Source organism: Sceloporus occidentalis, unplaced genomic scaffold (genome assembly GCF_023333645.1).
Source record: "Sceloporus occidentalis isolate IW3139 unplaced genomic scaffold, rSceOcc1.0.p SCAF_64, whole genome shotgun sequence".
NCBI classification, from domain to species: Eukaryota; Metazoa; Chordata; class Lepidosauria; order Squamata; family Phrynosomatidae; genus Sceloporus; species Sceloporus occidentalis.
Window position 1 is genome coordinate 4,716,640 of NW_028317044.1, and position 15,227 is coordinate 4,731,866.

General features: G+C 42.7%; 1 protein-coding gene across 4 annotated transcripts in view; it reads right to left on the reverse strand.

Annotated features, from left to right (window-relative positions):
• Window positions 1-6,284: 6,284 nt before the first annotated feature.
• The window catches only part of LOC149287146 (calcium-binding protein 8-like), a 136,585-nt gene continuing 127,642 nt past the window's right edge, over window positions 6,285-15,227 (reverse strand). For all 4 annotated transcript variants that reach the window (XM_089493424.1, XM_089493423.1, XM_089493425.1 and 1 more), the window contains 2 exons: window positions 8,379-8,532; window positions 6,285-6,664 (listed from right to left, as the gene is read on the reverse strand). In XM_089493424.1, coding sequence (XP_089349550.1) covers window positions 6,537-6,664; window positions 8,379-8,532 — 282 coding nt within the window. In that variant the 3' untranslated portion in view covers window positions 6,285-6,536. The remainder of the gene's footprint in view (window positions 6,665-8,378; window positions 8,533-15,227) is intronic.

Consider the following 15,227-nt stretch of genomic DNA (forward strand, 5'->3'; position numbering starts at 1 on the left):
GAAGCAGGAAGCTAGTCGTCTTAAAACGACAGTGAGGTAAAACGGACAGGAAAGTGTCATTTTAAGTCCAGATAATTACATGGCATCAAAATCTAAGAAGAAATGGGTGGCATTTATAGTGAGGAGGAATGTAGCAAAAGCAGTTAAAGGAAATAAAGCAAAGTCTGACCGACTCAGGGAAAACCCATCAATATAAACTTAATCCAAGTTTACGTTCTACTACAGAGGCAGAAAAAGAAGAAATTGAAAGATTCTGTGTTGGAGTCTAGGAGGAAATGTATCACGGTCCAAAATAGGACTTTTTGTTAATCAGAGGCAACTGGAATGCAAAAATAGGAAACATAACAGAATCAGGTTGTCGGAAAATTTGGCCGAGGATCAAGAAAAGAAGCCGGAGACCAACTGGCCGCATTTCTGATAAACACATTCTTCAAGTAACACAAGAAGCAACTGTAGACATGGACTATATAGAAATCAAATAGACTAGCTGAAGATGGAGAAGCTCCATTCTCTCTGCAAAAACAAGACAAGGTGGCACAGACAATGTAATTGAATATTAAAAATTAGAGTAAAGCTAAAGAAGAAAACTAAGCCAACTAAAATACAAACTGAAAAACATCCCCATAGAATATAAAGATAATGTGAAAAGTAGATTTACACTACTAAGCCTAACTGACTGAGAGACAGAGGAACTCTGGACTGAAGTCAGGGAGGAATGCAAAAAGACACTATCTGCATCCAAAAGAAAGCAAAGCCTCAGTGAATGACAGATGACAGTCTTAAAGCAGATAGAGATGAGAAGCAAAAGATCTCAGAAATAGTCATAACTGTGAATACAACAGTTTAACAACTTATTACAGGGAAAAGGAGAGCTGCTATGATCATTCAGAGATTAGAACATGACAACAGAAAGGGAAGAACAAGAGACCTCTTCCACAAGATCAGAGGAATCAAAGGGAAATTTAAACTACGAGTGGGGATGCTCTATGACCAACAGGTGAGTAAGTAAGTAAGTTCCCCTGCTGGTCATAGTAAATTACTTAGGCGGGTTACAGACCGCCATATAGTACGCGCTCCGCGCGTACTAGGGTTAGGAAGGGGCGTGCAAGGGTTAGGAAGGGTTGCCCCTTCCTAATCGGCCCTATTTCCAACACGCGCGGAGCACGTCCTAAATGGCAGCGCCCATCCACATGGGCGCTGCCATTTTTACGTCTTGGATGCACAGCATCCAGACGTGGCACACCGGAAGTGACACCGCGAGTGCGTGCCTCACGCTTCGTGGCACCACTTCCGGGGGCCAAAAAGGAGTGCCATTTCAGCACTCCTTTTTCGCTGCGGCCAGAAGCCTCGCGGTCTGGCTGCTGGGGCTTCCCGCCACAGCTAATGGCGGCGGCAGGAGAACGGCCGCTTGAGGGCGGTCTGTAATGCGCCTTAAATTACTTACTTACTATAACAAACAGGGGAACATATTAGATGACCAAGTAGAAATAAAAAGAAGGTGGAAATAATACAAAGAAGAACAAATTCATTTGAGGAAGAGCCATATGAAGATGGAGAAGTGAAGTGGGAGCTGCACTCAGGGCACTTGGGAGAAATAGATTACCAAGAACAGATATTGCTCCAGGCTACAGAGACAGAATCAGCTCTAGTTCTAACTAAAATATGTCAACAAATATGGGGAAAAATAATAATGGCCCACAGATTGGAAATACTCAATATACAGTTCAGTCCCCAAAAAAGGGGAAACCAGGGATTTACAGTAGCCACAGGACCACTGCATCAATTTCCCATGCAAGCAAAGTGATATTCATAATCCTACACCAATATGTTTGGATGGAGTGAGAAACATCCAAGCTGGGTTCAAGAAAGTAAGAGGCACTAGGGATCGTATTGCAAACATACATTGAGTAAAGGAGCGCACCAAAGAATCCCCCAAAATCAGCCTGTGCTTTAGAGGTTATAGCAAAGCCTTTGATTGTATAGATCGTGAAAAACTATAGATTGCTCTTAATCGAATGTGTGTGCTACAACATTTTATTGTCCTGATGTGTAACCTGTACATGGTCAGGGAGGCCACTGTTAAGACAGAAGACAGACCAATGGAATGGTGCTCAGTTGGCAAGGCTACATTTTTATCACCCTATCTATAACTTTTATGCTGAGCACATCATATATAAAACAAGATTACATTCAATGGAAAGAGGCGTGAAGATTGGAGGAAGGAACAGCAACGATTTAAAATGCGCACATGATACTGTGTTACTAGCAGAAAATAGAAAATACTTGGAGAATTAGTACTGAAGAAGATCAAGGAAGAAAGTGCAAAGGCAGGTCATGAGAAGAGTTGATTCACTAGAAAAGACAATACTACTTGGTAAGGTAGAGGTTAGTAGGGAAAGAGGAAGACTAATAGATGTGAGCAAAGAAGATAGGTGCAAGCAAGGAATCCACATCCCTGAGTCTGCAAGACTTGAGGGGGGCTGATGAAGGTTTGGTGACTTGGAGGTCTCTCATTCATGTGGTCTCCATAAACCGAAGCCAGGTTACCAACCGTTAACAACAACATTGAGCTAGAAGACTAAAACAACATGTTTCTCTAGTTTGTTCGTAAGTCATAAAGTCATAAAGTTTGTTTGCTAAAGTCATCACCTTGAATAAGGCATTAAAAGGACCTGAAACGTGTTGGGCTTGCTATAGATAACGGTTGTGTTTTCATCATCCTGAGATGGGATGCGAGCAAATAGTAGGGATGCAGTAACGCACAGATTCGGTCTAGTTCATGCAAAGCTGGCCTCTTTGTGGTTAAATAAAAAATTGCTCTGTAAAAGGGACATTTTCTCTACATGCTTTTTAGAGAATTGTATCACACAATTTGAAGTGAGAAATCCAGGAAATAGGAATAATTGCATTCAATAGGTCCTCCTCGAAAATGAAACCGAGATAAGGCTTACTTGCATGAGGGAAACAGTGCTTTTTAATACACTGTTACATGGTGCATGTGGGGTACATGAATGAAATACCTACCCTAGGAACCAACTTTTTGATATAAAACCACCCCAAACTCTTTTTTTAAACATCTTGTCAAAGTTTTTAATCTATTTAGTCTGATGAACTGTGCTTTTATGTTCTGCTTCTTTTCCTTCTTAGTCGACGTCTGTGTAAGTCTACCTGCAAATCACTATTTAAAACGGTATAAAACATTTATATAAATAAGGTATTGCCTGTTTCCGTATTTCGGAAGTCTTGCTGAATTTAACCGGACTGACTCCCAGGAAAGTGGGTAAAATGACAATTTCGTCGACAGCTAAATACAGTGGGTCCTTAATATCCGCCGGGGTATCAAGTCCCATTAAATACAGTGTCCTAGCAAAAGGGTGTCCTGTAAATAAAAATGGCAAAATCAAGCTTGGCTATTGGAAATTTATACTTTTTAAACAATATTTTCAAGCGCGGATGCTTGAATCCTTGCATTAAAAAAAATTCATGGATAAGGCGGGTCAATTGTAATATGGATTCCTTATAACTTGATGTCACTAATTCCTACAGGCAACTGTTTTCTCACACACCAGGATCCTTTACTTACGGATTAAATAAATGTGTCCTTTCTTTCAGTCAGCTTAAGGCTGTCGTCCACATATCATCCACACAACAGTCCTATAAAATAAATCAGGCTGAGAGTGAGTGGTGTTGGGTCAAAGTCATTCCTTAACTCTCACAGCTCACTGGGGATTTGAACCTGGAACTCCTAAGACTTGGAAGTTTATCACACCGGGGTTAAAACGTCCCCCAGTGTGTGCTAACATGCGGGGTTGCGCACGGAGTGTGATGGGAACCCGATGGGGCCCAGAACGCTAGTTTACTGCACAGCGGAATGCTGCCGCTGCGGCCGAGCGTTCCCATCATGTTCCCATTGAGTTCCAGAGGGCGCCATTTCTGGGAACTGTTTCAAAGCGTCCCCAGAAATGGCGTCCCCTGGAACTCAATGGGAACGCGATGGGAACGCCTGTCAGCAAAGGCAGCATTCCGCTGTGCGGTAAAATAGCATTCTGGGCCCCATCGGGTTCCCATCACGCTCTGTGCGCGACCCCACGTGTGCATGTTAGAACGCACTGGGGAACGTTTTAACCCCAGTGTGATAAACTTCAATGTCTCCCATCATACTGGGATAGGACCTGCTCCTGTCAATGGCCCGTTACAAATGGGCCTATAGTACAGACTGGGTCTGTATTAGGGTTAGAAAGGGGAGTCCCTTCCGGATGCCCCTAACCCTAATACGGACCGAGGCCGTACAAAATGGCGGCGCCCATTCCACACGGGAGCTGCCATCTTTATGTAGTGGATGCGCTGCATCCACTCATCGCATATGATGCTGCAAATGCGCCATTGATGCCTCGCGGCATCACATCCGTGCCGCGGAAAGAAGCGCCATTTTGGAGCTTCTTTTTGCTCCGCGAGGGAGCCGTGCAGTTTGGCTGCTGCGGCTCCCTCATGGAGCAACCGGCAGTGGCACGAGACTGCCCCTTCTGCCATAGTGTTTATTTATAAAGTTATTGGGGTTATACAGTAGCGATATGCTACTAAAGTGAGCTGGAGTTATAGTTTTTTGTGGGTTTTTCGGGCTCTGTGGCCATGTTCTAGAAGACTTTCTTCCTGATGTTTCGCCCGCATCTGTGGCTGGCATCTTCAGAGAATGTACCCAACTCACTTCCATGCCAGCATTCTCTGAAGATGCCAGCCGCAGATGCTGGCGAAATGTCAGGAATAAATAAATAATTTATTTATTTATAGTATTTATACCCCGCTTTTCAGGCAAAAGGCTATCAGAGCAGCTTACATTTCTTCTAGAACATGGCCACATAGCCCGAAAACCCCACAAAAAACTGCGGATGCCGGCCATAAAAGCTATCCACTTCACATGAGCCAGAGCTCCTTGGGGATGTCTAATTTCTTAAGTTATCCAGCATCAACCCTTTTCATTGTTGGTGGGAACACTATAACACATGAATGAAATGCGGTAATTCAATAGTCTGTCCTCTTGGTTAATATTTATTTTCACGAATGTCCTCTCAAAGCAAATGGTTCGATCTATTTTTAATCATACTTACAGATCATCGCCATTTGCTTGTTAGGATGACTCAGTTGTAATGATACTCTACAGCACGACTTAACCTGGATCCAGCCTAGTAAGCAGATTTATCTCAGGTCCCCAACTACACTTGTCCCTCCACATTTGCAGCTTTGATTTTTTGCGGATTTGATTATCCATGGATTTTATTAATATGTCCTCTCTAGGAATATCTAGGTCCTCCAGTGCAACTCTGTGGTCAACTTTAACCAAAAGTTGCACCGAAGGACCTAGAGATTCCTAGGCAGATGTTCTCTCAGGTAAAAACTTGGGCCTGTTACAGACTGCCAAAATAAAGCTGCTTCGTGTCTCTTTGGAGGTATGCTATTTAAATGATGCATGGGTCCTAAGAGTCCGGAGGTTGCGCCAAAGCCACACTCCATTCCTAAGCACTGGAGGGCAGCTTTGGTGCAGCTTCCGGATTCTTAGGATGCATGCATCACTTAAACAGCATACCTCCAAAGAGACCCCAAGCAGCTTTATTTTGGCAGTCTGTAACAGGTCATAGTGTGCTTTTATTTGTGGTTATTCCATATCCACGGAGGTCCTGTGTCCCTAACCCTAGCAAATGTGGAGGGATGAGTGTATAGTGCAAATGCAAACTAGGATGAGACATGTTTGGTTTGGATGAATAACATGGGCAACAGTTGCTACGTTGGATCAAGGTACACCATATTCCTCTGCAGTACTGATATGGAAGGAAGACTTTGTGTTTGTACAATAAGATGCCCAGAATGATTAATTTATGTTACCTCTTTCTTTCTTTTTTCTCGTGGAAAACTACACTGCAAGACTGAACAACAGTAATTCACTTTTAAAAAATGGTTTGGCTTACACTTAATAAATAGAGACATGTCCTCTCGAGAATTATTCATCCCTGAAAAAGAACCCTCTACTAAGAGGGGTGACCCAAATCAGATGAAACTGAAGAAACGGCGTATTGAAAGTTGCTGTGGTTACATATATAGATAGCAATGGTCTTAGAAATTGGTCCTTGAGAGCATCCTGGCCCCAAATGGACACCAGTCACACGAACAATCCCACTTTCTGTCATCCAGTTTTCTCGACGGATGAAAAAATATATCGCTGGAATGACAGTGAATCCTTCCTCTGAAAAATCCCATCCGCCCCCCCCCCCCCAAAAAAAATCAGGGCTCCAACTTTTTATTGCATTAGGAAACAAAAGCCATTAAAGCATTAAGACAGCCCTTTTAAGTCCCTGCCAAAAGGATATATTTGATTCACAACAAATACGCTGCTGGCCTTTGCTCTCTTTGTATCCATCCTTTTGTTTCTCTCTCTCTCTCTCTCTCTCTCATGTGTTTTCCTTTGCCCATTAATTGTAAAGTTGATTGGGGAGAAAGTTCGTTGGGCAGCATGCGCATGCGTGGTCTGTTTCACAGTGTTGCGGCTACTCCATGCCACTTCGGAGGATCTGGTTTGCCGCGATCAACATGACACTGATAATAAAGGCCATGGCAAAAGCACATATTAAGCTTTTCCGTACGCAGGTCTGACGGTTCTGTTTCTGAGAATGCACTAAGAAAGAAAAGAGAGCGTGAAAGCAATTGTTTTTGTTAACCATCATTCCTCGTTTATCTGCACGGTGATTTAAAAACAACAACAACAACAACATGAAGATGCAAGAGCTGTCAAAAAGAAAACCAGTAAAACCAGTAAACCATTTCCTGACTAAGTGCTGTTTGATAGTTTTCTCAGTATGTATAAAAGATGCTAGTGATATGCCCAGCTTTACAGAGCCTTTACAGAGAAGGCCCCATTTCTATATTCTTATCACAGTTATGGCTGATTGTTACCACTCTGTACCTATACATTTGTTACTTTTGGGTCTAAGGTTTTGAATAATGGTTGGATAAACATGTAAGAAGTATTTACTCACTGCTGGCCTGCATCTAAAAATTTCCATCTTAGGTTTGTGGTCCCTAAGATACCTCTGTTTCTTATTTAAAAATAAATTTGGTATCTGAAATGAAACAAGATCCAAAATTTAAAGTACAGTCAACCCTCCATATCCACAGATTTTTTTTAATCCATGGATTCAAGCACCCATGGCTTGAAAATATTTTAAAGATATATAAATCATAGAATCGTAGAGTTGGAAGAGACTGCAAGGGCCATCCAGTTCACCCCTGCCATGCAGGAACTCTCAATCAAAGCATCCCCATTGACAGATGGCCATCCAGCCTCTGCTTAAAGACCTCCAAGGAAGGAGACTCCACTACACTCTGAGGGAGTTTGTCCCACTGTCAAACAGCCCTTACTATCAAGAAGTTCCTCCTAACGTTGAGCTGCAACCTCTGTCCCTGGAGTATGCATCCATTGTTCCGGGTGCTAGCAGCAAAAAACAAGCTTGCTTCATCCTCAATGTGACACCCCTTCCAATACTTAAACAGGGCTATCATATCACCTCTTAACCTTCTCTTCTCCAGGCTAAACACATTCAGCTCCCTACGTCTTTCCTCATAGGGCTTCATGGTTTCCAGACCCTTCACCATTTTAGTCGCCCTTCTTTGGGCACATGGCTCCAGTTTGTCAACGTCCTTTTTAAATTGTGGCGCCCAGAACTGGACACAATATTCCAGGTGGGGCCTGACCAAAGCAAAATAGAGCGGAACTATTACTTCCCTTGATCTAAACACTATACTTCTGTTGATGCAATTTTAAAGGTTCGAAAACAAGCGACACATGTATTTCACGAAAAATTAGACTCTTTTACTCTTTTTAAATAAAATAATAATAAAATCAATTGGATTCATGGCTTTTGATTAGATTAGATTTTCAATCGAATATTCAATTAAGTCTTTTGGGAATGTTACTCAATGCCCAAGGATTGCAGATTCCCCATCCCAGTTACATCAGTAACCCCTGTGCAAGAGAATAACATGTGTACTTCCAGTAATCATAGGCCTGTTCCAGACTGCCAAAATAAAGCTGCTTGGGGTCTCTTTGGAGGTATGCTGTTTAAATGATGCATGCATCCTAAGAATCCAGAAGCTGCACCAAAGCTGCCCTCCAGTGCTTAGGAACGGAGTGTGCCTTTGGCGCGACCTCCGGACTCTTAGGACCCATGCGTCATTTAAAGAGCATACCTCCAAAGAGACCCAAAGCAGCTTTATTTTGGCAGTCTGTAACAGGCCTTCTTTTCTTTTTCAAATATAACATGGGCGCAAAGAAAGAAGACATGTCTCTGAAAAAATGCATTTAAAAAAAAATACATAAGAGAGAGCCTCACCTTCAAATTCTGTCTGACAGTTGCCAGAGTTCTCATTTAAACTCTCCTCCTCATTGATGATAATGTTTTCAATGTCCTTCATGGTCAAATGGTCCCGGAAAGCATGATAGAGAACATGTTTCAGTTCCTCCAATGTTATCCGTTGCATGTCGAACTGGGGAAAGTCGGTGAGAGTTTTGTTAAAAGTCTGCCATCAAAGTGTTTCCTTCTGAGATAAGAATGATGACTCAGATGTAGAATGAAAGAATGATAGAGTTGGAAGAGACTCCAAGAGCCATCCAGTCCAACCTCCCGCCATGCAGGAATATACAATTAAAGTACAATTAAAGAGCCTTATCACATGAGAAACTGGAGCTCCAATGTGAAGCCCTTCCGCGGCGCTTCTGTAGCGAGGGTGAAACGGAGTCAGTTCGGATCCAAGGTCATTCACGTGATGTATTATCTCACATGAAGAACGCATCTGTGGTGATTCCTGGCTCAAAGGGAGTGAGTGCACATTGCATTACCACACCAGTGCATACCATGCGGATTCAACGATTCTAATTGGGACCCTTGCGCATGCTCAGTGGGGGTCTGAACGCATCGTGAACCTTTGCACTTCCGGGGTGAAGAAGGGGGCCACCTCCTGGTTCCACTTTCATGTGAATGACAGCTTCATGTTCTATGGGCTTTAGAGTCTGCTTTGGCACCCAAACTAGCACTCTTTTTCTGGGCTTTCTAGTCCGTTTTCCCTTACACACAAGCACCCTTTTCCATGGGAGGTATGGTCTGTTTTTCCATGAGCACAAGCACCCTTCCCCAGCGGCTTCGGAAACAGCCGCTTTCCCCCTCCTCACCAGCATGTCTCCTTTCCATGTTAAAACATGAATACATTCATTCCCCAGTAGCTCTCTGCCCTTTCCCCAGCGGCATCGGAAACAACCACATTTCCCCTCGGCAGCAATGGAAGTGAGGGGGGGGGGAATACTGTAAGCAAATGGGGCAAAATTGCAACATGACATCATGGGAAATGTGGGACCTTGGAGGTTTTTTGGGGGGTTGAATTCCACACCAGACCAATTCGGAGTGAAATCGAAGTGAGCTTAGAAGCAATTCTTGTGAATTCGCTTGTTACCGAATTAACCAAAATGAGGAGTCATTCTGGCTTGGCTTTGGATCCGGCTTGGAACAGCTCCCCATAGAAAGCAATCAGGTGTGATAATACATCACGTTATAATGTGAATTCGCATGGCTGGACCAGGAGTGACTCCAGATCTGAGCTGCAAAACCCCTCCTGTGATAAGGCTCTAAGTTTCTTCTCATAGGGCTTTATGGTTTCCAGACCCTTCCCCATTTTGTTTGCTCTACTTTGGACACGCTCCAGTTTAACTGTGGTGTCCAGAGCTGGACACAGTATTCCAGGTGAGGCCTGACCAAAGCAGTTACAGAGGGGTACTTTACTTCCTTCGGTCTATTGATGCAACCACATCACATTGCTGTCTCATGTTCAGTTTGTGTCAGGATTCTGGCACAGTGAGCCATAAAAGTGGTTTGCTGTTTTTCCTTTTCTCTGTTATATTACTGTGATGGGATATTACTATAACGTGACAGGTATGAGGGACATGGTGGCGAAGTATGATGGGATTTGTGGTCCAAGGGGGAAATTATTGCCTGGTTAGTAAATGAACAAAAGTGTGGGCGAAGGTGTTGGTATTACTTTCCCAACTTACTTTTTTATTACTTTCAGTCTCGTGGGAACCTTGAAAGGGAGATGTGCCGAAAGGGGCAGGAGGTGCGCAAGAGCCAATGTGACAATGGGCCCGAACAGACAGGCCAAAATAAAGCTGCTTCGGGTCACTTTGGAGGTATGCTGTTTAAATGATGCATTCAAGGGGACGGTAGCCGTGCCAAAGCCATGCACCAGTCCTAAGGACTGGAGCACAGCTTTGGTACAACTTCTGGCCTCTTAAGATGCGTCTGTCATTTAAACAGCATACCTCCAAAGTGACCCGAAGCAGCTTTATTTCGGCTTTGTCTATTCAGGCCCAAACTTTGGTTTATGAGTGAATGATGAAAAAGCCCACAAACCTATAGGGCAGTGTGTTGCTTACTATATGCTTGTAACTGGAGATTATGGTTGTTCTGCCTCTGTTATTTTCTATGGTTAGTGAAATAAAGTTTTGTTACTAATGTACAGACGACATCCACGGATTCACATTCAGCATCCATGGATTTTGGTATCCATGGAGTGTCCTGGAACCAAACCCTGCTTTGTCCCGTCAAGACAACCATCACTTAAAGTATCCATTTGCAATGCAGCTATTCTTATAGGTTTTATTATTTACAATTTTTAAAAAATGTGATCATTATTGTGATAAAAAGATCGTATTACCAAAAACATATATTACCCTAAGGAAGACTACTGAGGAACCCCACTCGATCCTGATGATACTGTTATCACCACCAACAACAATTTCGAACTGTAGCTCTTGAAATCATAGAATCATAGAGTTGGAAGAGACCGCAAGAGCCATCCAGTCCAACGCCCTTCTGCCATGCAGGAACTCTCAATCAAAGTATCCCCATTGACAGATGTCCATCCAGCCTCTGTTTAAAGACCTCTAAGGAAGGAGACTCCACTATACTCCGAGGGAGTTTGTTCCACTGTCAAACAGCCCTTACTCTCAGGAGGTTCCTCCTAATGTTGAGCTGGAATCTCTTTTCCTGGAGCTTGCATCCATTGTTCCGGGTCCTATTCTCTGGAGCAGCAGAAAACAAGCTTGCTCCCTCCTCAATATGACATCCCTTCAAATATTTAAACAGGGCTATCATATCACCTTGCAATCCTTGAAATCCACATCTACCTTGCAAAATCCCAAGCAACTTTGCACTTCCAAAAACGTTTTTACATTTTAAAGGAGTCAGAAAAGAATACAGAAGCTGTTCTTCCAATATCCACAAGAGGTAGCAAGCACCGGTTTCCAAATTCAGTTTTTAAACTAGTCAGCTTCTTTGACCTTTAATCCAGCAATTGAGAGGAACACAAAGCTACAAATTACCTGGTTTATGACTCAGAAAGCGAGTCTGTCAAGCATGAATCATGGACAGACAAGGCTAGGAATGGCCTGTGTTTTGCAACTACTGCTTCTGTAAAGATCTTTTCTATGTGGTCTAATGAGACTGATTTAAATTACCTTTAACACCACAGAGCATTCCATTATTGTTTGCTAATTTTCATTCTCCTCAATCTTTATCCCATGTAGGCTTTACATATCTCTTCTGTTCTGAAGAATTAATGTTCCCTTTTATTTTTATTTATATGCAACTTTCTCTAAATATCTATTTTTGCCCAGGGTTTCTGAGACTTCTACATCGCAGAGTTCAGAAAAACGCATGATCCCAAGATGTTCTGAGCTGAAAGCTTAAAAATATCTATATATCGGATTTTTAAGCCTGTGATTGTGAGAAGAAAAAAGGAAAGAGAGGACGAAGCAAAAAGAGGTTGTGTGTACATAGGATATGAATCTGGACGAGGCATATAATCTAGCCACATCTCCAAAACACATTTTCTTGTGGTTGATATCTAAAAAAAATAAATAGCTAAAGGAACGACATCTTCTGACCATTAAATAATAAATACTGAAGGTTTCTTTTTCCAACCCTTGTAATACAGATCTTCTAATAACTGCATGCACTATCCAACCAGATTGCTAACCAGCTAAATTTGATGCCACAGTTAAATTTGATGTTCATATTTCCATTGTTTGAAAAAGTTTTGGAAAGATGCCTTATAGAATCATAGAATCGTAGAGTTGGAAGAGACCGCAAGGGCCATCCAGTCCAACCCCATTCTGCCATGCAGGAAATCCAAATCAAAGCATCCCCATTGACAGATAGCCATCCAGCCTCTGTTTAAAGACCTCCAAGGAAGGAGACTCCACTACACTCCGAGGGAGTTTATTCCACTGTCGAACAGCCCTTACTCTCAGGAAGTTCCTCCTAATGTTGAGCTGGAATCTCTTTTCCTGCAGCTTGCATCCATTGCTCCATTGGGTCCTAGTCTCTGGAGCAGCAGAAAACAAGCTTGCTCCCTCCTCAATATGACATCCCTTCAAATATTTAAATAGGGCTATCATATCACCTCTTATGATACACAATATTTAAGAGAATAAGTCCATACATGCTAAAGTTTTTTTTCCAATACAAAATTAATATGGTGTAATACAGCCAACCAAAAAGGGATAAACATTGAACGGGCCTATATTACATATTTGGCACAGGGAACCATTATCTACAGCATATAGTTGCCAGCATGTAGTTGAAATAGACAAGTTCTTTTTTTAAAAAGGTATCCAATGGCATCCAATTATCCTGAAACATCAGTTTCTGCCAAAACAAATGTAAATAAAATCCTAATAGATAGCCATGTTAGTCTAGACCTGTATGCAAAGGGACCTTGTAACACCACCAATGAGAATAACTGAGCGAAAGATGTTGGTAGCTTAAGCTTTCATAGACTTAAATCCGCTTCATCAGATGTGAAGTGCCTTGGAAGACATTTTTATAAGCAGGTTGTGTATATAAATAACAATAGAAATGCAAAACCTGTGGCTATGGGGATGAAGTGAGAAGTTCTTTGTAACAATGGCTGTTGGGAATAAAGGCTCCAAAAGTAACAATGGCCTGTTACAAACTGCCAAAATAAAGCTGCTTTGGGTCTCTTTGGAGGTATGCTATTTAAATGACGCATGGGTCCTAAGAGTCCGGAGGTCGCACCAAAGCCACACTCCATTCCTAAGCACTGGAGGGCAGCTTTGGTGCAGCTTCCGGATTCTTAGGATGCATGCATCATTTAAACAGCATACCTCCAAAGAGACCCAAAGCAGCTTTATTTTGGCAGTCTGGAACAGGCCAATGTCACCTAAACCAGTGGGAGCCAATGTAACCAAATATCGTAAGGGATTATGAGGCTCTGGGTAGGAAGTTGAAAGAGATGGATGCACAGGTTGTCATCTCATCTCTTCTCCCAGTTGAAGGGCATGGTCCAGGAAGGAAGAGGAAAATAGCGGATGTAAACAACTGGCTCCGCAGATGGTGCCGCCAAGAACGATTTGGATTTTTGGATCATGGTCTGATTGTGGAATTCTGGGATTTGCAGTTTAGGGGCAGTTGAAATTCTCAGCAAGTGAGCTCTAGAACTGCACCAGGATTCCATCAGACGCTGCCATAACAGCTGATGTAGGAATCTATGGTGTGTCTCACATGGAGGTTTTTGCAGCTCAGATCCGGGGTGACTCCTGGTTCAGCTATGCAAATTCACATCATAATGCGAATGTTTTATCACACCTGGTTGCCCTTCCGTTGCCTTTCCGAATCGAGGGGGAACCGAATCCAAGGCAAGTTACGTGATGTGGATTCACGCAAAGCGGAGTGAGTGCAAATGGCATTACCACACCGGTGGGATTCAACGATTCGAATCGGCACCCTTGCGCATGCTCAGCGGGGGTCTGAACGCATCGTGACCTTGTACGTTTCCGGGGTGAAAAGGGGCGTAAGCTCTTGTTCCCTGTTTCGCGTAATTGCGTGATTGCATGAATATTTGCCTCGTGAATATTTCTGTGTCTTCTTCATCCCTCTTTTTTATTTTCCCTTCCATTTCAGCAATTTCAACACACAGACAGACAGACAGACAGACAGACAGACAGACAGACAGATCTGTATATTCACATTCATTCACATATACACATATAAAAAATTAGTTGCCCTGAAAGTGAAAGGACCACTGAATGGAAATGGGGGGGGGGGGGGGAATTGCAGCACCGCATCATTGGAAATTTGCAACCGGGGGGGGGGTTCGGTGGTGTACTAGGGCAGAAGCAAAGTTGCATTCCACACCAGACCAATTCGGAGTGAAATTGAAGTGAGCTTGGAAGCAATTTCTGTGAATTCACTTTTTCCCCGAATTCATCAAAATGAGGAGCCACTTTGGATTCACTGCGGAAGCGCCATGGAAGGGATAGAAAGGAATTGCATGTGATAATGCATCACGTTATAACGTGAATTCACATTGTTGGGGCCACAGTCACGTCGGATCTGAGCTGCAAAAAGCTGCAAAAACCTCAGTGTGATAAACACCATAGTGTGAAAGGGCATTGTATAAAGCAGTTTTATATGGGCATGAGAAATTGGAATCAGATTAAATTTTGAAAGGCTTCATCATATGTATTGTTATGTGTGGGCAGAGAGATGAGAGTGACATACCTCTGCTCTTTCCTCACGAATCAGAGATTCCTTTCCCTCTTACAGTTTTCCATAGACCCTAAAAACCTACCCTAGACAGCTGGCAAACCCCTGGAATATGCTTTGGTTGATCTTTTGGTGCTACGGAGGTTTGCAGGGGGACGGGAAGAAACACCAGGTTCTGCTGATGCTGGATACCAAACACACTTTCTTAGCCCAATTTCTTCTGCATTTCCCAAAAGGGAAAGCAAAATCCTGCCAGTTTCCCAATTCATTACCATTAACCACAATTACTGTCATGTTTTTTAAGCTACATTACAATGTCATGTGGATTAAATCAATTTCAGAGAATGATACCCACCTCCATTTTGTAAGGCGGATTATGTATTTATATGTGTATTTTTATTGTAATATTTATATCCAGTTACAACACCTGCAGATTCTGTTTATAATGCTAAATAAGTGTGGTCCTGTTTCAGCCTCTGTTCTGTTTGCCACTTGTTTATTTGTTTGATTGATTAAAATATTGATCTCCTGCCCTATTCCAAAAGATCTCAAGGCGGTGTTCAGAGAAAAGCATAGGAATAGCTGTTTGACAGTGGAACATATTGTTTTGAAAAGCAGTGTAGG